This window comes from Capra hircus, chromosome 4, assembly GCF_001704415.2.
Source record: "Capra hircus breed San Clemente chromosome 4, ASM170441v1, whole genome shotgun sequence".
NCBI classification, from domain to species: domain Eukaryota; kingdom Metazoa; phylum Chordata; class Mammalia; order Artiodactyla; family Bovidae; genus Capra; species Capra hircus.
This window is the reverse complement of record NC_030811.1, coordinates 59,604,184-59,631,849: the sequence shown is the minus strand read 5'-3', so window position 1 is coordinate 59,631,849 and position 27,666 is coordinate 59,604,184. Positions and strand designations below refer to the sequence as shown.

The window sequence follows — 27,666 nt, the reverse complement described above, 5'->3', positions numbered from 1 at the left end:
GCTACTCCAAAAGTCCCATCCACATGCTCCATCCCATCAAAAACTCCTCCTCCCTAAAAAAAAAAAAAAAAAAAAAAAAAAAAAATCTGCCTGTTACCATAATCATCTTCTTATATTGCTTTATAACTTTATCATCCTACTGGGTATCTCCAGACACCATAGTTTTGTCCAGTTTTTAAATTTTTGATGTGTCTTTTAAGGCCCATTTTAATCTACCAGTTTCTTTTACATCCCTTCCTTTTCCTTGTAAATGAGCTATGGAATCTGCCCTGTAGTTTCTGCATTTTGTTGGTGGCACCCCTGTGGTAGGATTGAATGTGTTTCTCTGTGTCTGTATTTCCTGAAAATGGCAGCTAGATCTGAGGCTTGACCAGACTCCAGTTTGATTTCTTCAGCAAGGCTATAAATGATGGTATTTTCTTTCATCAGGAGGCCATCATAAGTGTTTTCCTCTTGTTTTGTTTTTTTTGATATTAGCGCTGTTGATGCTCTATGACTAAATCTGTTACTTCATTGGAGGTTACAAAATAGTACTGTTCTAATATATCAATTATATTTCCTTTAGTAGCTGAAAATTTTTAGAGTCAGTTTCCCTTATCATCATTATCGTTTAGAGATGTTTTTAGATAGTTGCTACTGCTGCTGCTGCTGCTGCTGCTAAGTTGCTTCAGTAATGTCTGACTCTGTGCAACCCCATAGAAAGCAGCCCACCAGGCTCTCCTGTCCCTGGGATTCTCCAGGCAAGAACACTGGAGTGGGTTGCCATTTCCTTCTCCAAATGCATGAAAGTGAAAAGTGAAAAGTGAAAGTGAAGTCGCTCAGTCGTGTCCAACTCCCAGCGATCCCATGGACTGCAGCCTACCAGGCTCCTCTGTCCATGGGATTTTCCAGCCAAGAGTACTGGAGTGGGGTGCCATTGCCTTCTCCATTAGATAGTTGAGTTACTGTCTGAAGTTCGTTCCTTAGAAAGGACTCATGGGAACAATATTCCCTGAATTCTTGCATGTATTTTTTCTCCACAGTTACTAATGGTACTATTTATTCTAAGAAAGGCAGGGTAAATGCTTGATTCTTTTTCTCTACTTGCCAGGTTTCAAATAATTTATTGCCCTTGTGGTATCATCCCAAACTAGTCATTCAGTCAGTTCAGTTCAGTTCAGTTCGGTTCAGTCCCTCAGTCATGTCCAACTCTACGACCCTGTGGACTGCAGCACGCCAAGCCTCCCTGTCCATCACCAACAAAATGCAGAAACTACAGGGCAGATTCCATAGCTCATTTACAATGAACTCAGACTCATGTCCATTGAGTCGATGATGTCATCCAACCATCTCATCCTCTGTCATCCCCTTCTCCTCCTGCCTTCAATCTTTCCCAGCATCAGGGTCTTTCCAAATGAGTCAGTTCTTCTCATCAGGTGGCCAAAGTATTGAAGTTTCAGCATCAGTCCTTCCAATGAATATTCAGGACTGATCTCTTTTAGGATGGACTAGTTTGATCTCCTTGAAGTCCAAGGGACTCTCAACAGTCTTCTCCAACACCACAGTTCAAAAGCATCAATTCTTTGGCACTCAGCTTTGTTTAGAGTCCAACTCTCTCATCCATACATGACCACTGGAAAAACCATAGCCTTGACTAGACGGACCTTTGTTGGCAAAATATTGTCCCTAGGTTTCTTTTACAGTATCATTATGAACCCATGAATTTATATGCAGTTGATGAGTTTCAGTCTACTTCAGTTATTATCCTTTTGAAGCTCAAATTTGTCTCATCTTTGACCAGTGGGAACCTCTGTAAGCTGACTCCTACATCCTTTTGATATAAGTCTACATAATCTTTGAATGCTTCCTCACCAACTGGTATGACAGCTGTACTAGTCTGTCTTGTACATTTCCAAGCCAAGGCTTGAAATCAGTCATTTCTCTTAGATGCTCTGGTTTCTTTTAGTGGGAAATAGTACTAAGACCGCAAGGTCTGAGTGCATAGGAATCTCACTGCTACTCAGTCGGTCATTCTTTCTAGACTTCTGTTGACAGTGATAGAAAACATACATATATATATATATATATATATATTTACTTATATTATTTTAAGATAAAACATCTAATGAGTTCATCCTGTCACTTTAAATTCAAATTCAGGACTGCAGGATTTTTTCTTTGCATCTTCTGTCTCATATCTGTATCTTCTTTCCACAGTTGAAGTCCTAACTCTCATGGACAAGGGGATTGATTAAATTAAAATATCTCATGATTACTCATTTACCTATCCTCCTTTTCACATACAAGAGGTTCAAGATGTCAATCTTAATTCTACTATTATTAATATATTTTATAATCTTTGAGAGCAGTTAAATTGTTATTTGAATATAACAATGTTATATTCAATGTGTGTTTTCCCCACATCTCTACACTTTTCAGTCATTGTACTGCATTATTTTAGCATACAGCTATTACATACAATATATACATTCCCTTTGCACCCTCATTTAGTTTTAGTTCCATCAGCAACTATAAGACTGATGTTCACCACCAGCCCTTACACAGATGTCTCTCTAGTCGAGTTACTGTCTAAAATTCATTCCTCAGAAAGGACTCATGGGAACAATAGTCCCTGAATTCTTGCATGTTAATAACAAGCTGGCTTGTCCTTTATACTTGAAAGTCGGTGTTTTTCCAGATATAAAAATCCTTGGCATGTAATTTCTTTCCCTAAGTGTCTTAAATATGTTATTAAAAGTTTAATCATAATCTGATTTTCTTTTCTTATAAGTCATTTACTGTTTTTACCTAATTCAAATGATTTTTTTTCATTTTTATAAAATTTAGTCATCTAATTAGACTATATCTTGCTGTCAGTTGTTGTATATTGATGTTCTCAAGCACACAGTATGCTCTCTCAATGTGTGGCTTCGAATGCATTTTTTTTTAATCTCACAAATTTTTTAGTATTTGCTCAGTTTTCTTGATTTGGCTTTCTTCTTCAGGGATTTACAGTATGCCTGTATTAATGATTTTGCCTATCTCTTGAATGAATAATTTAACAATTTTTTTTTCTTCAGCTAAGACAGCAAAAGAGATGATTTATTGTATACATGTTACATTCAGCCACAATTCAGTCCAAAAATCACAGGTCCAGGGCAAAGGGCCTAAAGGGACTCCTTTGACATAAGCAAGATGGGTCTCTCAAAGGTGGTCAAGGTGATCAGAATAGCCATGGATGTTCCAGATCCATTGAGACAAGTTCTAGACAGTAGGCATGCCGTTCAACAACTTGTACCAGCATCACTGCCTCCAACTTCCCTTGTTTCTGCTTCTGTGGTTTCCATGGCTATACAGGTTTACTTGGACCTCTGCCTCATCATTCTTTTGTCCTTCAGCTTGTGCGTTCACTTCTTCCTCCACTTCATTCTCGTGGCATGAAGGTTTCTTAAAAGATGGCTTTAAGGCCGAGAAATTTATTTATTTTTAATTGGAGGATAATTGCTTTACAATATTGTGTTGGTTTCTGCCATACATCAACATGAATCAGCCATGGGCATACGTATGTCCCCTCCTTCTTGAACCTTCCACCCCATCTCACCCCCTAGGTAAGCAGAGCAGGTTTGAGCTCCCTGTGTCATACAGCAGATTCCTACCAGCTACCTATTTTATATACAATAATGTGTATATTTCAATACTGCTCTCTCTATTCATCCCACCCTCTCTTTTTCCACCTGTGTCCACAAGTCTCTCTACGTCTGCATCTCCATTGCTGCTCTGCAAATAGGTTCATCAGTACCATCTTTATAGATTCCATATATATACATTAATATATGATGAATACTTCTTAATCACTTCATTTATCTTTTTTTAATCTTAAAAGCTTTCCTCTTTTTCATCTTCTGTTTCTCTTACAATGTGAGCTATTGTATGCCTTTCTTCTCACATTCATTCTAATATGGATGTCATTTCTTTTATAATTTTGTGATCTTCCCTGAATTCTTTTATTCCATTTCTGAGTTTCTTCAGTTCTGATTTCTGTTGTTCTTTCGTGTCTTGTATCATTTTATTAATACTTCTCACTCATTTTAAAATACCGTTATGTTTTAATCCTCTTTTTGGCACGATTTTCTGGCATGCTTTTGCTATCTGCAAGGATGTGATTCTGTTCCTTATTTTTTTTTTTCTTCTTATAATAACTTTGTATGGGAGTTGACCTAGATACATTTCTGTTGCTCATTTTTTTGTGAAATTATTTTCCCAAAACTCTTAGAAAGAGAAGTGGTTCAGGGCAGCAAATGCACAGAATTCCTTCCTCTGTTGTTTTTGTTGGTGTTAAAAAAGAAACACATGGCTGCTTGCATGTTGAGATTTTCTGATTCTATCTTCCTGCCCACTTTTATCTGGATTTTCTCTTTGTTTTGCTTCTATCCAGCTAATTTCTCCTCAGTGTGAGCCTTATCCTGGAAGGGAGCTCTGATAGACGAATTTCTAGAATTCGGAGATGCCTCACCACTCAAATGCCTTTGTCCTTCTAACCCTGAGTCTTCTGTACTCATCTGCTACAGAAGTGGGCTAAACCTCATCCCCGCCTTTCCCACTTTCAGCTGATATTCTTAACTCCCCCACCATACTTTGTCATCAATACCCAGGCTGCTTTGGCGATTCATCTGTTTATCCCTTGCGTCCCTTTACTTTCTCCCACACTTGATAACCCCCAAGTCTCACAGTTGTGAGTGGTTTCTTGTTGCCTTAATTGTATTTGGGGACTCATGGAGATATCTAGTTTTCCTGTAACTAATGTTCATAGTGTTTTGGTTTTCCTATTCCGAAGCTTTATCATTATTATTTTTTATTCAGATTCAGTGAAATACCAAAACTCGGCTGCCTCCACCACCATCTTTCCAGAATCCTCCCTTGTGGGGATCTCATTTTTACATCAATAGTTACTGTATATACCACTCTGCAACTTCTGTTTTTCACTCAACAGTATGTTTTTGGATCTATACATGTCAAGATATACATAGACTTAGGTCGAGCCTCCAAGTTATTCTACAGTCCTTCACCACATAAATGTCCCTTATTTTATTTATCCATCCCCTTATTGTTGGATATTCAGCATCTATTATAAACTTTACCTTGTATTCTCACATCTCTGAATTAGAGGAAGAAGAAGAAAATGTTATTATCATTTTACAAGGAAAAAATAAATAGTCATAATTATCATTAAGACTTGTTTTGACTAGTTTTCATTTCTGTGTAGTAGACCACACTGATAGATATCACCATTTATGCCTTGAGTTAGATTTTCTCTTTTTAGGCAAAATTTTGTTGTTCAAAGGTGAAAGCATGAGTAAAAATCCTGTTTCTCAGATGATCCTGTTATAATGTACCAGCAAAACATAGAAATGCATGAACCAAAATTGCTGGTATTCAAGGTTCCATCTTGGCTCCTTTTGACTCTTAACAAAAAATTTTTGTTCAGGTAAAATGAGATTCCAGGAAAATAGTAGCTGGCACATCACCAAAGGGAAGCAAAGGAGGTATTTCTGTTTTCAGCAGTGGGCTACCTTTCAATTAGAGGAGATTTTCAAAGAATTCATAAGCCTACTTGGGGGTATTTTCATTTTATTAATTAACATTTATGTCTGGATGGAAATAAAGTGCTCAGCTCAGATTAAAGGCTCTTTCACCTGACAGACAGGAAGGTAGAGTGGACATTACTGTTCCCATTTTGTGGAGGCGGAAAAACATATAGAACAGTCATGCGAATTGTGTAGGGTGACAGTGACAGTCTGCTGCTGCTGCTGCTAAGTCGCTTTAGTCGTGTCCGACTCCGTGCGACCCCGTGGACTGCAGCCTACCAGGCTCCTCCGTCCATGGGATTTTCCAGGCAAGAGTACTGGAGTGGGGTGCCATTGCCTTCTCCTAGTGACAGTCTGACCATTGGCTAAAGATTTCTCCTTCTAGAAGACATCTTGGACTGCTTTGTTTATGAAATATGAAAACATCCACACTGCCTGAGTACACCCAGTGTTGCCTTGTCTCTGGAGAGCCAGGAGAATGGGAGAGAGGGGAAGTCAAATTATGCACAGCAACAGTTATGGTTTTTAAAATTACTTTTAAGTAATACTGCTTTTACCTTCAAAGCTAAATAAGTTTATAAAACATAACCTTAGCAGAAAAAAGCATGCAGCAACATTCTTGAGAATAATCACCCAGTAAATCATGTTGGCCTTTCCTGTGCCTGGGAAGACAGTTTTTTCGAATTGTGCAAAATATTTCTGACCTTCAGTTTCACCCGCTGCTTTTGCCTCTGGCTCTCATTAGTACACACCTTGGAAGAATCTCAGAATTGTTAATGGAAAAATGATTAATAGAATCATTCTCACTAGGGGTCAGCAGACTCCTATGCCCTCAGTGTCTTGCTAGAACTTCACTTTCTTGGGTCACCTGTGCAGAAATCTTATCTCTGTGGAGTATGCTATTTAAAAACTGATGTCAACTTAAAATGAGAAAGGCAACTCTCCTCGCATTCTGTAGGCTCTGAAAATCTACATGCAGCCTTAGAACACACAGCCACAGAACTATCTTGGTGGTCAACTCACTGTGTTTTAAATTTCTAATTAGTAAGTTGGTATATACTTGCCATAACTGAGGTCGATGAGGCATCAAAAAATGTCCTAAATACATTGAAATGCATACTGCAAATAACTTGGGCTTTTGGAATAAAAGATTTTAATCTCTTACTGAACCACTCTACCCTTGAGGAAGCCTTCAGTTCTCAAAGTTTCTTCTCACAGAATGAGGGTGAAAAAACCACTCCCTCAAAAGTTTCTTATGAAAAAAGAAATGATGGTAAACCTAAAGGTGACTTACTACCTGAAATGTTCTAGGTTTTATTCACACCCATACATATGGATACACTTAACATGTGATGACTGTGCAATTGTTCCTTTTTTAACCTTCCTTTGCCCTTGGAAGTGGCCGTACCTTTTTATCCGTATGCTGTTTCAAGTCCTTTTCATTCTGTAGAAACCAAATGCTCTTGTACTTTCCTGGTCACAAGCACAATTTAACTGTAGACTTTTTACATCAGATAGATTACTAGCACTATGTTAGTGTCAATCTTTTGTTCAGTAGTAGCAATAACAGGTTATCGTCTAATTATGACTGACTGGGCCCAATCAGGCTTTTTCTGGAGACTTTGCCTATCTCTGCTCTGTAGTCTTCTAGGTCTGTCTAGAGTTTAGCTCTCAGAAATCCAGCTCGTCTCCCACATTAGCCATTTCTGCAGTAACCTCCCATTCTTAACCATCGCAGAATTTGAGGAAACTGATTGTTGGCCCTGCACAGAGGATTAGGAAAGTCTTGCTGCCACTCACTTCAACTTGAGCAAAGCAAGATTCTAGAAAAAATACACACACACACACACACACATGCGCGTGGAAGCATCTCTTATTTTACCAGAAAGAAGAAAATTGTTCTCTGCCTTTCAGGCAACACCGCAAGTGTATCAAAGAACACCTGGTGTCAATTTTTAAATTGCTCTGCTCTTGGCTAAACTAGTTCTACACGAACAACACTGGAAACTCATTTCCAAAGTGCTTTACAAGTCCATGTAATTTTGAATGTCAGTTATATAATCCTCCAAACTTCCAGGACGACATGGCGAAGGGAACTGAATCCTACTCCTACATTTTTCAGATGAGGAAACTGAAACCCAGAAGGGAAATCAACCTGACCAAGGTCAAAGCCAGTTACCCAGTGATGAAACCCAAGTCTCTAAGTTCTGGAGTATCAGAGTTCCTTAGGACCCCTAAAAAGGAACACCCATGGGGGCGCTGTTTTTATTTTATAGCAGTAGTATTGAGATTTAGTTCAATTATACATGCATTTAAAGTGTATACTTCAATTAATAATAAAGTCACTCAGTTGTGTCTGACTCTGCAACCCCATGAACTGTAGCCTGTCAGGCTCCTCTGTCCATGGAATTCTCCAGGCAAGAATACTGGAGTGGATAGCCATTCCCTTCTCCAGGGGATCTTCCCGACCCAAGGACTGAACGCATGTCTCCTGCACCACAGGTGCATTCTTTACCGTCTGAGCCACCAGGGAAGCCCGAGAACACTGGAGTGGGTAGCCTATCCCTTTTCCAGGGGATCTTCTTGACCCAGGAATCGAAACAGGGCCTCATGCATTGCAGGCAGATTCTCTACCAGCTGAATGGAGTTGTACGTCCATCACCACCATATATTTAAGAATATTTTCATTATATCAACAAGGACCTCCACCTACCTCAGGTGCCCACTCCTAACCATCCATTCCTTCCAGACCTAAGCAACCACAAACTGACTTTCTGTCTCTATGAATTTGCCTATTGTGGTCATTTCATATAAATGCAAACACAGAAGTATGTTTCTTTCATTTAGCATAATTAATATTCATCCATGTTGTACCATGTATCAGAAAGTCATTACTCTTTATGCTGAATACTATTTTGTTATGCGTAGATTGACTGTTTTTTTCATCCATTCAGTCACTAACGGGCATTTGGATTGAATTGTTTCCACTTATTTGATTTTGTATAAAGATAATTCCACTATGAACATTCATGTGGAAGTTTTTGTGTGGAAATGTTTGTATTCTTTTGGGTATATGCCAACAGTGGGCTTGTTGGCTCACATAGTAACCCTATACTTAACCTTTTGAGGACCTGTCAGACTGTTTACCAAAGTGGCTGTACTATTTTATATTCCTACCAGCAGAATATGAAGATTCTAATTTCTTCACAGCCTCATCATTTCTTGTGCTTTTCTTTATTTTTATTCTAGCATATCATAGTGGGTGTGAAGTGGCATCTCATTGTGGTTTTTAACATTTTCCTCTAATAGCTAATGATGTTGACCATCTTTTCATGTGCTTATTAGCTATTTGTGTAGCTTCTTTGGAGAATATCTAGTCAGCTGCATTTTGAAAATGTTTGGTACAATTCACCAGTGAAGCTATCTGGCCCTGGGCTTTCCTTTATGGGACATTTTTGATTACTAGTTAAATCTCTTGTTATATCTCTATTAAGATTATCTATTTATTCTTAAGTCAGTTTCAGCAGTTTGTCTTTCCAGGAATTTGTCCATTTCTTCTAAATTATCTAATTTGCTGCCATGCAGATGTCATAGTATTTCCTTATCATTCTTTTTATTTCTATAAGGTCAATAGTAATGTGTGATTGGTTTTAAGTTCCTACTTAAAAAGCGTAATGAGTTTGAAGTCTTGTGCTTTATCACAAAAAAAAAAAAAGTCCCATGAAACTATTTTAATATGAAAGTAGTATTTACATTGGGCTTCCCTTAAGGTTATTTACCATTAAGAATCTGCCTGCAATGCAGGAGACTCCAGTTCAATTCCTGGGTTGGGAATATGCCCTGGAGAAGGGATAGACTACCCACTCCAGTATTCTTGCCTGGAAAACTCCATGGACAGAGGAGCCTGGCAGGCTACAGTCAATGGGGTCATAAGGAGTCAGACACAACTGAGTGACTTTCACTTTTCAAGAGTACTGGCACTCTTACTAGTACTCCCACTCCAGGATTCTTGCTTGGAGAATTCCGTAAGACAGAGGAGCCTGGTGGGCTACAGTCCATGCTGTCACTAAGAGTAGAACATGAAAAAGCGATGAATACTTTCACTTTCAAGAGTGCTAGAGAGAGTTTCCATATTTATCTTGTTGTTCCATTACCCTACTCCCCAAATAACTGGTAGCCCAGTTTGAGGTAAACATGACAAGAAAAATTTCCAGGGAGGGTTTCCCATCTGTTCCTGGACAGTCCATTTGTCCTACCCTTGCTAAAGTCCTCCTTGGAATTACGAGGGTTCCACAGAAGCTGACAAAGCAGAGAAACAGGACCAGAGAGTTAACAGGTTTCATTGTGCAAACAGATTGATCCACAAAGCCTTCCTGTGCTTTCCTAACAGGGGAAGCAGGAGGAAGGAGACTGTTTAGGTCGTGGGTTTGTGTGTGTCTACATGCGTGTGTTCTCTCTGGTGTAGATGGCAATACAGAGACACCTGTGACTGTTTGTTAGTATCTTTTTATCTCTGGGATACCAACAGCAAAAGCTAAATAGTCAAAGTCAAGTCTTCCCCCCCCCCCACCCCCGCCAAATGAATACCAGAGAAGAATATTATCAACAAAGTAATACTTCAGATTATTTACTTTCAAGCAAATCCCATTTCTGTCATCAACAGATGGGATCCTCACCACTATTCAGATGTTCCCTGCTACACAAAAGAAAATGAGACTCCGGAATTTAACTGTATTTTTTATCAAAAATTAGCATTCTTTAGCATGTACAGTAAGCAAAGTAGCATTTACATAAATCAGAGCTGGAAATGATATTTTCATGGATACAATAACTGTAACATTTCTCCCAAATCCTTATAATTAATCACTCGAATTAATGATAAATTAAGCACTCAGCTTCAGTTCCTAGTAAAGATCATTATTGACTCATGTGTTAAATTCATCATAATAATCTATTTCCCCTGCTTTATCTTTCTTAGAAAAACTGTTCTTGAAGACCACTTGCTATTTAGTGGTACATATATTTGGACCAGACATCGTAAAACTGTGAGTATGCTGATACATTCATCTGATTCAGTTGCTGGGACATGGTGGGAGGAGAGGAGAAAACTGGGAGATGGCTGGCTCCATTTCCAGCCGGATGTGCTTACTGTACATGGGCATAAGTCCTATCTGGTTCTTGTTAATAGTGGAAAATTCAAACCTGACTCAGATCATCATCCTAGGCAAAGGCTCCCTTCAAATTACTGTGTGGCAACTTGGCTCAGTTTCTCTGCAAGAGCCATTCAGAAGAATTTTGACCAATAATGCCAATAAAGGAGGAGATCCTAGAGGCTGGGACTGGATGTCTGCCCCCTTCTCTTGAGCTTTCCCCACACTCCCTCCTGGATTCTCAGGCCATGTGCTTCTCAGGTTCTTCTCTTCTTGCCTCCCACTTGCTGGTTTCCTGGCCTTCTCCCCTGCCCCTTAGGATCCTGTATGTGTGCCATTGTCATTTTCTGTCTGCTTCCCTTCTTCTACCTTTCTTTCTTTTTTGAGCTCAGGACACTGAATCAGACACATCACATTCCTGTTCATGGCACTTTCTCATCAAGAATCCAAACTTGGCTTTCTTGTATTTCTTATCTAGTTATTTACCTAGTTATTCTGAATAATGTCATTAGCCCCCAATAAACTATGGAAAATTCTTCAAGAGATGGGAATACCAGACCACCTGACCTGCCTCTTGTGAAATCTGTATGCAGGTCAGGAAGCAACAGTTAGAACTGGACATGGAACAACAGACTGGTTCCAAATAGGAAAAGGAGTACGTCAAGGATGTATATTGTCACCCTGCTTATTTAACTTATATGCAGAGTACATCATGAGAAACGCTGGGCTGGATGAGGCACAAGTTGGAATCAAGATTGCCAAGAGAGATAACAATAACCTCAGATACGCAGATGACACCACCCTTATGGCAGAAAGGGAAGAGGAACTAAAGAGCCTCTTTATGAAAGTGAAAGTGGAGAGTGAAAAAGTTGGCTTAAAGCTCAACATTCAGAAAATGAAGATCGTGGCATCTGGTCCCATCACTTCATGGGAAATAGATGGGGAAACAGTGGAAACAGTGTCAGACTTTATTTTGGGGGGCTCCAAAATCACTGCAGATGGTGACTGTAGCCATGAAATTAAAAGACGCTTACTCCTTGGAAGAAAAGTTATGACCAACCTAGATAGCATATTCAAAAGCAGAGACATTACTTTGCCAACTAAGGTCCATCTAGTCAAGGCCGTGGTTTTTCCAGTGGTCATGTACGGATGTGAGGGTTGGACTGTGAAGAAAACTGAGCACCTAAGAATTGATGCTTTGGAACTGTGGTGTTGGAGAAGACTCTTGAGAGTCCCTTGGACTGCAAGGAGATCCAACCAGTCCATTCTAAGGAGATCAGCCCTGGGATTTCTTTGGAGGGAATGATGCTAAAGCTGAAACTCCAGTACTTTGGCCACCTCATGTGAAGAGTTGACTCATTGGAAAAGACTCTGATGCTGGGAGGGATTGGGGGCAGGATGAAAAGGGGACGACAGAGGATGAGATGGCTGGACAGCATCACAGACTCGATGGACGTGAGTTTGAGTGAACTCCGGGAGTTGGTGATGGACACGGAGGCCTGGCATGCTGCGATTTATGGGGTCTCAAAGAGTCAGACATGACTGAGCAACTGAACTGAACTGAACTACCACCCAAAGCAAAGTCTGGACCTTGACAATAACTTACCCTAACCACAGGGTCTCTGTCTTTATTCTCATGATTTTCTCCACCCAAGTAATAAAGTCCATGCTCTTATTTTCCTTTTTGTATAGTTTTTTACATATGTATATTTTATTAATATAATACATTATAATCATAAAATAATATATAAGTAATTATTAAAATCTATTATAATTATTTTCTAAGGACTTCCCTGGTGGCTCAGACGGTAAAGCATCTGTCTACACCGTGGGAGACCTGGGTTCGATCCCTGGGTCAGGAAGATCCGCTGGAGAAGGAAATGACAATCCACTCCAGTACTATTGCCTGGAAAATTCCATGGACAGAGGAGCTTGGTAGGCTACAGTCCATGGAGTAGCAAAGAGTCGGACACGACTGAGCGACTTCACTTTCACTTTCATATTCCTTTAAAGCATATTTTAAAATTTTAGTTATTTCTTTACAAAGAGAGTATCACATCATTCATAATCTTTGGGGACCTACCACTTAAAATTGTATGTCTAAGATTCATCCATAGATTTGTAGCATTGCTGTAGTTCATGCACTCTGAGTACATAGAATATCCCACTGTGTCTCTACAAGAGTCTGTTCCCTCACTCTCCCATTGATGGGTGTTTGGCTTGTTTTCTGGTTTTCTCTCTTGTGAAGAAAGTGCTGCTGTGAACATTCTTACATGGTTCCTCTTTTATATGCCATTGGCTTCAGAGCAGAGTTGCTCAGAGAAACTACCCCCACAGCAGGGTAGCCTGCAGTTAAAGATTTCTAAAGACAAAAGAAATTTAAACCAATACAGACCAAAGGGACAATCAGTGCTCCATCGTGCTGTGCCCCTGCCTCTATTTATGTTAATCTCACTCTACTGTGGTCAGTGATTTTTCAGGGACCCTGGACTGGGAGTGTTTAGAAGGCAGGGATTCCCATCTTCTTAGCTCATATCTCTTTTACCGCCACTGCCTCCTAACAGGACTCCAGGCCTGCTGGATCCCCCATTGCCGTGCAAGTCCATAATCCACATTCTAGCTGGTCAAATAGCTTCTTAATGCAAAACTAACTATGGCAATCTCCAACATAAAATTTTTTACACACTTTACAGGATTCCTTAGCCCCCTGCACAAAGTTCTTTATGACCTGATCTCTGAGAACATGTTCAGACTCATCCCTGGCTCTTCTCTAGCATACCACGGTCCAAAACAGTTGTAATTTTCCACACACACCAGAAGGTTTTTTGCTTTGGGACTTTTGCATGAAATGTTCCCTCATCTCCTACTTCTTTGGATCTTAGCTCCAGGGTCACTTCCTTTAGAAATTTCCCTGACTCGCCCCAGGCTAAGATAGATACCTCCAACACACACACACACACACACACACACACACACACACACACACACACACAAATTCTTCCTTTCCTATGCAAACTCCTGTGTGCTTTTCGCATCTGTTTGTAGTATAATTCTCCATTTACTTTTCTGAGTTGCTAACGAGATTGAAAGACTTCTGAGAACTAAGACTACATTTTTTCATCTTAAGCAAAATATTAATACTTAAGCAAAACACTGAATATACAGAAGGAAGGAAAAAAGGAGGAAGGAGGGATCTTTGTATCTCCAGAAAGAGAAGTCGCTCAGTCGTGTCCGACTCTGCAACCCCATGGACTATAGCCTACCAGGCTTCTCTGTCCATGGGATTTTCCAGGCAAGAGTACTGGAGTGGGTTGCCATTTCCTTCTTCAGGGGATCTTCCTGACCCAGGGATCAAACCGAGGTCTCCTGCATTGCAGACAGATGCTTTACCATCTGAGCCACCAGGGAAGCCTGTAACTCCAGGGCTTGGGGCAATACTTAAGCATAGAAACTCTTTGATAAATATTTGTTAAATTGATTAATTCTTTTTAAAAACAAAATTATCACCACAGATGAACTCTGACTAGACTGCTCCAAAGAAAATTACTTGAACATATAAAGAAAGAAAAAAAATTAGCCTATAGTGAATCTGTTTACACACCTAGTCTGAGCCAGGTGCACTGAGGAAACATCAGCTTGGCCAGAGAGGTTTTCTTAGACCTGGATTAGAGAACCGGAGAGTCACAGATGCCAAAAAGGGCAGTATACACAGATATCTAAAAAAGGATATCAGAGATTAGCTACCAAGTGTGCTGGGAGTAATAGGGAAGTGGCCTGTGTTCACTGGGACATCCATTGTTATTCTATAGCTGGCTGGAGGGTGCTGAGTGCCAGAGCCAGGTAAGCATGGGATCAAAGGGAGGACAGACTTTGCACTAGTACTATAGGTGTGGACTGTACAAGAGACAGTCCCCACCCCAAATAGCTACAAATGGACACAAAGGATTGAGAGAGGGGGCCCAGCAAGCCATTGAAAGAGTAGGTGATAGGGAAAGGAGGAAAGTTTTTTCTTTGAGATGACTCAAAGTTATAAGATGGCTAATACTCACTAACATGGGATAAGTCACTTTGAAGAAAGATGGATGTAATAAGCAATCCCTCTTTGTGGTTACATCCACTGTTAGTTTTTTTTGTGAGTAATTTTTCAGGACTCATATTAGTTGTTTGCTGATAGAAATTTCTCTTCCTATGGTGGCCTCTTCTTACAGCTTGTTTTAATCAATCACATGAAGTTCTGGGTTGATGTAGACCCTGAACATGACAGTCTTATAATTTAGTTTTACCTAAATTTCAGGCTTCCAATATTAAATGTGTTTCCTAACCCAGAGGGCATCTCTCCTCATTATTTCACACCAGTCAATTCTCAGTGATTCATGGACTAATTATTCAGCAATTACATTTCCTACCCACTGGCAAACCACAAGATATTGTTAGGAAGTGGGGCACCTTAGCACTCAGGCATTCATTCCCCCAAGAACCCAGGTCAGAGAGGGTGGGGCTACTTCCAGGAGCAACCTGGCCCAGCCAGCAACCACGTGCCCAGTCCTCCTTGTTTTGACATCCACTGTGCCAAATATTGCCATATCAAACCTGATGCTGGTCTTCTGCTCATCTCCCTTGCTTCATAGTATCTATGCTCTCAATCATAAATTCCTATATTGCAACTTAAGAGCTCTCAGAGATCAGGAGAGGCCTAAACTACTAACATGTTTAGAAGAAAAATGCAAAACAGAGTTTATAACAATTTTGATACACCTTAAGTGTAATTAATGTATTTTTAATGGACAAAAATATAAAGTATTACAACTGAGCCATTCACAGGACAACGGCAAGGGGGTGGGAGGGAGGCTCAAGAGGGAGGTGATATATGTATACTTAACAGCTGATTCACATTGTTGTACAGCAGAAACTAACATGCCATTGTAAAGCAACTATCCTCCAATTAAAAAAAAATCCTAGGATAAACCTAATTGGAAAATAATAATTAAAAAACAGCATATATATATATATCTATCTAGATATATATAAAAGAAAATCACTTTGCTATATAACAGGGATTAACAACATTGTAAATCAGCTATAATTCAATAAGAGTAAATAAGAAAAAAGACAACTACAAGATTTCTATAAATGATTAAATTCATAGTACACTCTAAAGAGTGTAGTCGAGAAGTGGGATAAAAGTGTTAAGTCATATGAGGAAGATCTTTTTTCAGTGCTATGACTGTGTCTCTGTGACTACATATTAATGCATAAATCCTCCTTTGGAAGTGATGTCAAAGGTTTAAATTTGAGAGCTTTCATGTGTGAAAGGCCCTGTCCTTGCTCTCTGCCATAGGCTACCACTCTACCTGTCTGTCCAAACTTAACCCTGACCTTGCTCCCTTCTTCTGAGTTATGATGATGATAAACAATCATCAGCATTGACTTCATTCTACCATGATCCTAATTAAATTTGTTAATTAGCTCTGCCAAATGTGTTGAAGTTTCCTGCCCACAAGACTCACTCCTGTAAAGGTCGTAAAAGGATATAAATTGAAATGTGACCATTTTGGTCTTATTTGTTGCTCTGGAAAAGAGAAAGCAATGTTGGGTGGGAATAGTTATTACACGTTTGGAGATTTCCTAAGTGAAAGGAAAAGTTGCTCAGTCATGTCCAACTCTTTGCAATCCCATGGAATTATCCAGGCCAGAATACTGGAGCGGGGAGCCTTTCCCTTCACAGGGGATCTTCGTAACCCTGGGATTGAACCCAGGTCCCCCACATAGCAGGTAGATTCTTTACCACCTGAGCCACTAGGGAAGCCCAAGAATACTGGAGTGCATAGCCTGTCCCTTCTCCAGTGGATCTTCCCGACCCAGGAATCAAACCAGGGTTTCATGCATTGCAAGTGGATTCTTTACCAGGTAAGCTACCAGGGAATCCCCTGGTAGGAAATTTGGAGATTTCCTAAGGATTTCACGAAGTGTGTGTAGCCTAGGCCTTTTGTCCTAAGGTTGGTCAAGAGCACACATGCTACTTTGACATTTCTTTCCAACTTGTACATCCTTGTCGTGTTACGCTTGTGTGGACATATGAGGCTCAGCATTTTCTATTCTTGTCCAAAGGAGTGCTTCTCACTTTCAGTCTTTCTGATGATAAAACAGTTTATTGTGATCCACACAGTCAAAGGCTTTGGCATAGTCAATAAAGCAGAAATGGATGTTTTTCTGGAATTCTCTTGCTTTTTCCATGATCCAGCAGATGTTGGCAATTTGATCTCTGGTACCTCTGCCTTTTCTAAAAACCAGCTTGAACATCAGGGAGTTCACGGTTCATGTATTGCTGAAGCATGGCTTGGAGAATTTTGAGCATTACTTTACTAGCATGTGAGATGAGTGCAATTGTGCGGTAGTTTGAGCATTCTTTGGCATTGCCTTTCTTTGGGATTGGAGTGAAAACTGACCTTTTCCAGTCCTGTGGCCACTGCTGAGTGTTCCAAATTTGCTGGCATATTGAGTGCAGCACTTTCACAGCATCATCTTTCAGGATTTGAAACAGCTCAACTGGAATTCCATCACCTCCATTAGCTTTGTTTGTAGTGATGCTTTCTAAGGCCCACTTGACTTCACATTCCAGGATGTCTGGCTCTAGATTAGTGATCACATCATCCTGATTATCTGGGTCTTGAAGATCTTTTTTGTACAGTTCTTCCGTGTATTCTTGCCCCCTGTTCTTAATATCTTCTGCTTCTGTTAGGTCCATACCATTTCTGTCCTTTATCGAACCCATCTTTGCATGAAATGTTCCCTTGGTATCTCTAATTTTCTTGAAGAGATCTCTAGTCTTTCCCATTCTGTTGTTTTCCTCTATTTCTTTGCATTGATCGCTGAAGAAAGCTTTCTTATCTCTTCTTGCTATTCTTTGTAACTCTTGAGAAATCTGTATGCAGGTCAGGAAGCAACAGTTAGAACTGGACATGGAACAACAGACTGGTTCCAAATAGGAAAAGGAGTACAGCAAGGCTGCATATTGTCACCCTGCTTATTTAACTTATATGCAGAGTACATCATGAGAAACGCTGGACTGGAAGAAACACAAGCTGGAATCAAGATTGCCAGGAGAAATATCAATAACCTCAGATATGCAGATGACACCACCCTTATGCAGAGGAGCTAAAAAGCCTCTTGATGAAAGTGAAAGTGGAGAGTGAAAAAGTTGGCTTAAAGCTCAACATTCAGAAAATGAAGATCATGGCATCCGGTCCCATCACTTCATGGGAAATAGATGGGGAAACAGTAGAAACAGTGTCAGACTTTATTTTTGGGGGCTCCAAAATCGCTGCAGATGGTGATTGCAGCCATGAAATAAAAAGACACTTACTCCTTGGAAGAAAAGTTATGACCAACCTAGATAGTATATTCAAAAGCAGAGACATTACTCTGCCGACTAAGGTCTGCCTAGTCAAGGCTATGGTTTTTCCTGTGGTCATGTATGGATGTGAGAGTTGGACTGTGAAGAAGGCTGAGCGCCAAAGAATTGATGCTTTTGAACTGTGGTGTTGGAGAAGACTCTTGAGAGTCCCTTGGACTGCAAAGAGATCCAACCAGTCCATTCTGAAGGAGATCAGCCCTGGGATTTCTTTGGAAGGAATGATGCTGAAGCTGAAGCTCCAGTACTTTGGCCACCTCATGCGAAGAGTTGACTCATTGGAAAAGACTCTGATGCTGAGAGAGATTGGGGGCAGGAGGAGAAGGGAACGACTGAGGATGAGATGGCTGGATGGCATCACTGACTCGATGGACGTGAATCTGAGTGAACTCCAGGAGATGGTGATGGACAGGGAGGCCTGGCGTGCTGCGATTCATGGGGTCGCAAAGAGTCCGACACGACTGAGCGACTGAACTGAACTGAACTGATGATAAAGCTCTGGTCTTGGAGGATTTGGAAGGGATTCCACATGCCCAGCCTCCCTCTCCTATTTTTCGGTTCAGGGAACACCAGTCTGAATGAGGGGCCCCCATCTTCATTCTCATATTCAAGTTCATTTACTTGAACTTGTGCTCTATTTGCAGGGGAAAAAGAGTAGGTGGACACCATATGATGAGTTGGCTCTTGTGGTTCTGAATTGCCACAGATGGGATATTGGCCTTAGGTTAAAAAAAAAAAAAATTTTAACAGAGCCCTATTTATCACCCTTCTGAGTCCACTAAATACCAGATTCCCACAAAGACAGCAGTCATCAGTTAAATAAATGAACCATTAAATCGAGAACAGATGTGTGAAAACAGTCACCCTCTCCTGATTTACTGACCCTGGGTAGATATTACTTTGGTAATGGACCTTGTGTGTCACAAACAGCTTGTCCCACTGCTTAGCCACCTTTAAGTTGGTTACCTTCCCCTCCACCTCCCATGCAGAAACCCTGGGGCCAAGTGGATGATTCATGATAATCTCGCTTTGCCCTCTTAACTCAGGTTCTCACAAAAGGCTGAAAAGCCGTCTTGCTGCTCACATTGTTAGTCTCATTCAGCTGCACTGAAATTTGGAAGCCATGATCTTAGCCTATGTTTTCACATATTAGTGACCTTCAGTTTTTTTTTTTTATTGAAGTATAGTTGATTTATAATATTGTCTAAGTTTCAAGGGTACAACAAAGTGATTTGGTTATACATATATTTCTTTTTTTTTATTTTCCATTATAGTTTATTGCAAGATATTGAATATAGTTCCCTGTGCTACACAGTAAAACCTTGTTGTTTATCTATTTTGTATGTTAATCTGCATCTGTTAATCCCATATTCCTTATTTATCCCTCCCCCCCTTCCCCTTTGGTAACCTTAAGTCTGTTTTCTATATCTATGAGTCTATTTCTATTTTGTATATAAGTTCATTTGAACTATTTTTTATATTCTACATATAAGTAATATCATATAATATTTGTCTTTGTCTGACTTACTTCACTTATGATAATCTTTAGGTCCATCCATGTTGCAGCAAATGGCATTATTTCATTCTTTTTTATGGTATCATTTAACTCTTCTTTATTCATTTTCTTGGTTTAAGAAGTGTGTTGGGAATGGCAGGTAGAAACTGAATATGGAAGATTTGTTTTAGCCCCTTCAAACCTAAACATAAACCAAAATGCTTGAAGAACACTATGCTTACACCATCCCCAGGGAAAAAGTCGAAGGTAAAAAATAAATTTACTTTAAAAGGAAAAGAGATGCTTTGATTACACCTAAGAAAATGATTTCAGGTGTTTAAGGCCATATCATAAAGATATTTTTTGCTATAAGGCTCAGCAAACTTTAAAATATTTTTCCCATCAAATTACACCCCTGTCCATTTCTCCTATCTCAGTTTTATTTATGGCTTTTCCAGAAAAGCATTCCAGTGTCCATGCAAGAGACTGGCTTACAGCTCAGTGCTGTTGGCCCCTCTCTCCCCGCCCCCAGGACCTTAATGTAAAAGTAGAATGCTAGTGGCAGGAAATTGTTATGATCCAGCAGCTACACAGGACTGGACTCAAAGGCCATGCCAGAATCCATTCCGGGGTTTTACCTTCTTTTGAAATTGCTTCTGTTTTCTAATGCCTGAGAGCTTTTAAATAGCCTTTGTTTTACTCTATTTCCCTCCAGATTCAGAGCAGATATGAATGCTGATGTGGTATGTCACACCCTAAAGTTTTGTAAACAGGATCCTGGCCAACCCTTGTGTCACCTCTATCCCCTTCCCAAGGTGAGTGGTTTTTCATTCTGAATGTCAGATCACAATGACATGCAAGCCCTTTGGACATGTTGTAAAGGGAGGTTCAGCTTCACTGGCTCCATGGTTTGGGACAGGGACCTGCAAAATGACATTTTCCATTACATCACCCAGAATAATATTCCCAGAGTTTAACTTAGACGCCTCCCCCATGCTGCCAAAGAATGTCTTTGCTGTTTATTTTGGACTGTAATCTAGATTTGGGCGGGCAGTACATAGGAAATCTGGCCAGCCAAATTGCTGCTGCTGCTGCTGCTAAGTCGCTTCAGTCGTGTCCGACTCTGTGCGACCCCATAGATGGCAGCCCACCAGGTGAGGAGAGGTTAAATCCCTCTGTACCCCTTAAAATTCAAGCAAGTTACTTTTATAGAGTGACCAATTCATGTATTTTGCCCAGGACATTTCTGGTATCAGCAATGGAAATCCCACATCCTGGGAAAACTCAGGCATTTGGTTCCCCTAGTCTAAGCTTTATTGTTCTCACTGTAAAGCTCGCTCAGTCGTGTCCGACTTTTTGTGACCCCCATGGACTGTAGCCTACCATGCTCCTCTGTCCGTGGGATTCTCCAGGCAAGAATACTGGAGTGGGTTGCCATTTCCTTCTCCAGGCGATCTTCCCAACCCAGGGATCGAATCCGGGTCTCCCACGTTGTAGGCAGACGCTTTACCATCTGAGCCACCAATACCTCCCTACTACATTTGTTGAGGAAAGTAGGTAAATTAATACATATAAAATGCTTAGTGCAATACCAGCTGTGTAAATAAGTATTAATAAAATGGTAGCTAATATAATTATTACCAATATTATTATTATTCAGACATAGCTGTTCAGAATACCCTGTGTGCATTATATTATGTTGGACAAATTTTTTTGGAATGCAGACAGAGACAGGCAAGTGTTGACACAATTTCCTGCTAATGCTGTGTGCTTAGTCATATGTGACTCTTTGCAGTTCCATGAACTGTAGCCCATGAGGCTCCACTGTCCATCTCCTACTGCAGTGGATCTTCCCGACCCAGAGATCAAAGCTGCGTCTCCTGCATCTCTTGCACTGGCAGGCAGACTCTTTACCACTAGGGCCACCCGGGAAGCCTTACCCACGCTATGAATGAAAGTATAAGATTAGATCCGGTTAGGAATCAAAATAACGATTTTAAGAAACTTCCTATGGAAATAAAATAAAACAAAATTTTATGCCCCCTTTCCCATAATTGTAGTCTTTCTGTGTCTAACGTAACAGGCTTCTGATTACTTGTCATTTCCTTTTTATTCTTATTGAAAAAAAGACAAGTTTAATACATTTATGGCCTTGGCATGGTTTTGTGGACTTGAAATATTAAATATCATGATCCTAAAAGATGATGCTGTTAAAGTGCTGCACTCAATTTCTCAGCAAATTTGGAAAACTCAGCAGTGGCCACAGGACTGGAAAGGGTCAGTTTTCATTCCAATCCGAAAGAAGGGCAATGCCAAAGAATGTTCAAACTACTGCACAATTGCACTCGTTTCACAGGCTAGCAAGGTAATGCAATATCCTTAAGCTAGGCTTCAACAATACGTGAATCAAGAACTTCCAGATGTACAAGTTGAACTTAGGAAAGGCAGAGGAATCAAAGATCAAATTGCCAACATCCCTTGGATCATAGAAAAAGCAAGAGAATTCCAGTAAACATCTACTTCTGCTTCATTACCCTAAAGTTTTTGACTGTGTGGATCACCACAAACTGTGGACTATTCTTAAGGAGATGGGACTATCAGATCACATTACCAGCCTCCTGAGAAACCTGTATACAGGTCAAGAATAAACAGAACCAGACACGGAACAATGGACTGGTTCAAAATTGGGTCAAGTATGTGAAGAATATGTCAAGTCTGTATGTTGTCACCCTCTTATTTAACTCATATGCAGAGCACATCATGAGAAATGCTGGGCTGGATGAAGCACAGGCTGGAATCAAGATTGATGGGAGAAATATAAATAACCTCAGATACGCAGACGAAACCACCTTTATGGCAGAAAGTGAAGAGGAACTAAAGAGCCTCTTGATGAAGGTGAAAGAGGAGAGTGAAAAAGTTGGCTTAAAACATTCAAAAAATGAAGATCATGTCATCCAGTCCCATCACTTCATGGCATATAGATGGGGAAAAAATGGAAACAGTGACAAGACTTTATTTTCCTGGGCTCCAAAATTAATTTGGATGGTGCCTGCAGCTGTGAAATTAAAAGATGTTTGCTCTTTGGAAGAAAAACTATGACTAACCTAGACAGCAGATTAAAAAGCAGAGACATTACTGTGCCAGCAAAGGTCTGTCTAGTCAAAGCTATGGTTTTTCCAGTAGTCATGTATGGATGTGAGAGTTGGACCATAAAGAAGCCTGAGCACCAAAGAACTGATGCTTCTAAACTGTGGTGCTGGAGAAGACTCTTGAGAGTCCCTTGGACGGCAAGGAGATCAAACCAGTCAATCCTAAAGGAAATCGACCCTGAATATTCATTTAAAGGATTGATGCTAAGGCTGAAACTCCAATACTTTGGCCACCTGATGTGATTCACTGGAAAAGACCCTGATGCTGGAAAAGACTGACAGCATGAGGAGAAGAAGATGACGGGGGATGAGATGGTTGGATGGCATCATCGACTCAATGGACATGAGTTTGAGGAAACTCTGGAAGATAGTGAAGAACAGGGAGCCTGGCGTGCTGCAATCCATGCGGTCACAAAGAGTCGGACACAACTGAGTGACTAAACAATAAATATTAAATATCATAAGCCTGTTCCTTGAGCAGAGAGATAGAGTTGTAAATATCCGGGGTACATGTGCATTTCATGCTACCTTGATGATTGACTTAAACTGCTAGTTAAATTTCCCTTAATTCTACCTGAGAAGCTGTTGGCTCCATTGATGTCTGGAAGAGTTTGTTAATTTTAATTAAAAATTTTCCTTGTATTCAAATAGCATGCAAATATGATATTATAATATTCACTATTTGATAATGTACAGAAGAAACATCTCTATGTACAAAGACAAGTGATATGGGTTTTCATGATTTCCTTAAATAACATCATTTTATATATTTTCACACTCGTAGCTATACATAGTCACAAAATGTTCAACTTTATCCCATTTAAAATGACATTCTTTATTTTTATACTCTGTAGAATTTATACTCAAAATAGCATTTCCTTGTCCTCCCATCACTACCTCTTTTCTTTTTTTTTTTTTTTAATATGGAACGCTTCACGAATTTGCGTGTCATCCTTGCGCAGGGGCCATGCTAATCTTCTCTGTATCGTTCCAATTTTAGTATATGTGCTGCCGAAGCGAGCACACCACCTCTTTTCAATACCCAATTCGGGAACATTTTGACCATCCTTTCTGGGTAAGAGGAAGTTAGAGGATTTCATCTCAGAAATGATCAGTTTCCTCCTCAAATCCGCATTGCCAACCTCCAGCTGTACAGATGCCCCAGAAAAGAGGAGCAGTTGGTGCAATGCGGACAGTCATCTCTCTGCCTCCACGATTTCATTTAATAGCAGTAACAGGTATTTACTGAGCACTCACTGTGCTTATTCTTCGTCCTCTTTAATCTCGCAAATACCCCTAGCATGGAGGCACCCTTGGATGACCCCTTTTCTAAGAATGAGGAAATTGATAGTTAGAAAGGTTATGGAACTTGAAACTCACTCCTCTGGGAAGGACCAGAACTGAGATTCATGTCCCTGTCCTTCATTCAGAGAGGCTGGTTGATCTCTTAACCTTTATGTCAGTGTTTCTTGAAAATCCCCTCGGGGTGTCTCCTGATAGCAGTTAACTGAAATCCCACCACCAGAAATAACCAATGTTAAAATATTGAATGCTTTCCTTTTAGTATTAAACAAATTATATGAACTTCTTTGAGAGTTATGATACTGTTGTATATATAATATTTTATTTTACTTTTCCCCCTCAATATTACATTTTGAGTATGTATTTTTTAAATGGTACATATCAGACCTTCCTTTCATTCTCATGATACAAAAATTACACCTGCAAAGCGAGTGTGAATTAGTAGTAAAGATACAGGTATAATTTCCAGCCCCCTAGAAGCCTTTCCCAGTCAATAACAACCCCCATGACAGCCACTACTCTGAAATCCACCACAGAGTAGTTTATTTGTATGAAGATCTACTCTTGAATTTCATGTGAATAGAAATAATATGATATATTCTTCTTTGTGTCTGGCTTCTTTTGTCTGTGAGATTCATCCATGTTATTGTGAGTAACAGTATCATTGTATGAAGTAGTCACACAATCATCTTTTGATGTTACTCCTGCTACATAGCCCCATCTGGTCCAACCAAATCTTGCCCTCTTTCCAATAAATTTTGCACATGGATGCCAGAAATGTCTTTCTGTAAATAGATATGATCTTGTCACCCCACCCCAATACATTTGCCTGAAGCTTGAGGAAGCCTACCCTGGATCCTTTTACACACTCCTCTTGTCAGAACACCTGTTTTTTCTTTCTTTGAAGTTGCTTTGTTTTGAATGATACACCTGTGTGATTGTCTGTGTGTCTCTCCCACTAGGCTATAACCTCCAGGAGGTCAGATTCTATCTTCTTTACACTGTATACCCAATGTGTAGGACAATGCTTTATACATAACAAAGAAATATTTGTTGCCTCAACCTTCCCACCTTCCCGGCACCTCTGTTCTTAATAATCCCTTCTGCCTAGAATGACCCATCAACGTCAAGCCCATCCTTCTAGCTCATCTCACTGCCACCTCCTCTGTGAAATAACTCCTAATCCTCTCAACAGAATGCTCACTGTCCTCTCAGTCATCAGCATGAAGTGCTTTTTGAGTACTGCCATGTGCTGGTGCTGTTCTAAATGCTTCACACATAATTAACCTTATGAAGTAGGTGGGGCTGTCGGCCACACATTGCAGACGAGGAAAGGGAGGCACAGAGAAAGGAAGATGTTACATGTACATAGGTTTCCTTGTTAGCGTGTAAATAGATCAGGCAGCAGTTCTGCATCTTGCCCGTCTTTGTCCCCTCCGTCATGCCAGGCACATGCTTGATACCTGAGTGAATGTGCCAGGCGCTGCACTGTACATGGGTGATCTCATTTAGCAATGCTCTTGGGGGAGTATATGTATCTTACAGATGAGGAAACGGAGACTAGAAGATGAGTTTTTCCCAGTTTCACAGCTAGTAAATGGCAATGAGAAGCTTCAGCCCTGAGTCTGTTTGTCGTTGAGCCCAAGTTCTTCCCACTGCGCTCTGTGCTTCACTGATTCTCCTGGGGTACTGGTATTTTGAGTCAAACCACTGCTCCTGGGCCAGCTAGTTCCTCACTTGAGGACTCTACACACTTGAGGTCTTGCTTTGTGTGTGTTTCAGATGCTGGTAAAATGTAGTGTGATGCAAGCCATTGTCCCTGTGAAATGCATTTTACAGAGTGGAGGGAAGAAGACATCTCTCTGCTCCAGGGGCTTGCAGGGGGAGCTCCACAGTGTAGAAAAAGGGACCTCTGACTTTAGTGGGGGCAAAAGCGAAAGGTAGAACAGCTTGTAGGGATCCCCTGAACCTACATCATCTGCAGTGAAATTGAAATTTCAGCCCACTTCCTGCCAGTCCTTCAGCCACATGTTTATATTCTTTTCTATTGTGTGCTCCAAAACGACAATTCCATCCATAATTAATTGAAGCAAGAAATAATCTGCAGTGTTCAGTGGGCACAGGAGGATGGAGTGAGAAGAGGGGGAGTGGAGGGGAGACGAGGACAAGACAAGGAGAAACAAGAGAGGGGGGAAGAGGTGAGGAAAAGGAAACCTGCAGGCTGTGTTGCAAAGACCACCCGGATGGTTTTGTGTCACCTATTTTAGGGGGATTATTTATATCATCCCTCCTCGCGTTCACACACCAAGCAAGACCCTGCCTACTGCTGCTGTGTGTCTCTGCGTGCATGTGCCTAAGCGTGATGCTGACACCACAGCTCGCCAACTGAAAACCAGATGTGGTTCCTCCATGTGGGCCCTTTTGCTTTGAACCTCTCATTTTTGGGTCAGAGAATAACAGTGCATGTGCTCATGCTTCGACTGGGCCAGGTGCAGCCTGGAGCCTCGTCAGTTTTATGCTGCTCCCTCCTGGTCCCCTAACTCTGAGATCCCCAAACAGACCGGTGGTTTTGAACAGATCCCTTTCTTCACCACCCCTGAGCTGGAGGAACAGGCTGCATCTACCAGCACCTCTAAGGCGTGCTCAAGACTTGCTTCACAGCACTCTGATCCAATTTCTGCAGGAAACCACAATAACTCTCCAGTGCTGAGTGTGTGGGCCTGTGGGCACGCACAAGGAATCTGTGCTTCCCTGGAATCCAAACAACAAGGAAGCTGACATAAGTAGATTCGGAAGGAGTAGGTTAGCACTTTTTACGAGAACGTGATGGGCTTCCCAGGTGGCGCCACTGGTAAAGAACCTGCCTACCAATGTGTACTAAGTGTCAGTCACTCAGTTGTGCCCGACTTTTGCGACCCCACAGACTGCAGCCCACCAGGCTCCTCTGTCCATGAGATTTTCCAGGCAAGGATACTGGAGTGGGTTGTAATTTCCTTCTCCAGAGGATCTGCCCAACCCAGGGATCAAACCCAGGTCTCCTGCACTGCAGGCAGATTCTTTACTGATTGAGCTACAAGGGAAGCCCTGCCTCAATTGTGTCTGACTCTTTGTGACTGTATGGACTATAGCCTGCCAGGTCCTCTGTCCATGGCAAGAATACTGGAGTGGATTGCCATACCCTCCTCCAGGGGATCTTACTGACCCAGGGATGGAACCTGTGTCTCTTATGTCTCCTGCACTGATAGGTGGGTTCTTTATCACTAGCACCGCCTGGGAAGCCCTAATGCAAGAGACATAGGAGTGTGGGTTCAATCCCTGGGTCGGGAAGATCCCCTGGAAGAGGGCTTGGCAACTTGCTCCAGTATTCTTACCTGGAGAATCCCATGGACAGACGAGGCTGGAGCACTATGGTCCATAGTGACACAGGACAAATTCTTGTTCAGTTGAGGAATAAACAAGCTGACCTCAGGAATTTATATTTTTTAAACATTAAGTTTATTAAGAAAATATCTGATATTAATAAAATATCTGGCATCTTTTTAATGGAAGGTAGTAGAGTTTAGGAAAAAAAATTATAGATGAGCAGGAAATTTGA

The 27,666-nt window shown here is 40.8% G+C and overlaps 1 protein-coding gene across 1 annotated transcript in view; it reads left to right on the top strand.

Moving 5' to 3' along the window:
* AOAH (acyloxyacyl hydrolase) overlaps positions 1-27,666 on the top strand; it is a 198,423-nt gene that overhangs the window by 24,945 nt on the left and 145,812 nt on the right. Inside the window, exons 4-5 of the mRNA XM_018047156.1 lie at positions 10,543-10,609; positions 20,336-20,435. Of these exons, the coding sequence (XP_017902645.1) occupies positions 10,543-10,609; positions 20,336-20,435 (167 nt within the window). The remainder of the gene's footprint in view (positions 1-10,542; positions 10,610-20,335; positions 20,436-27,666) is intronic.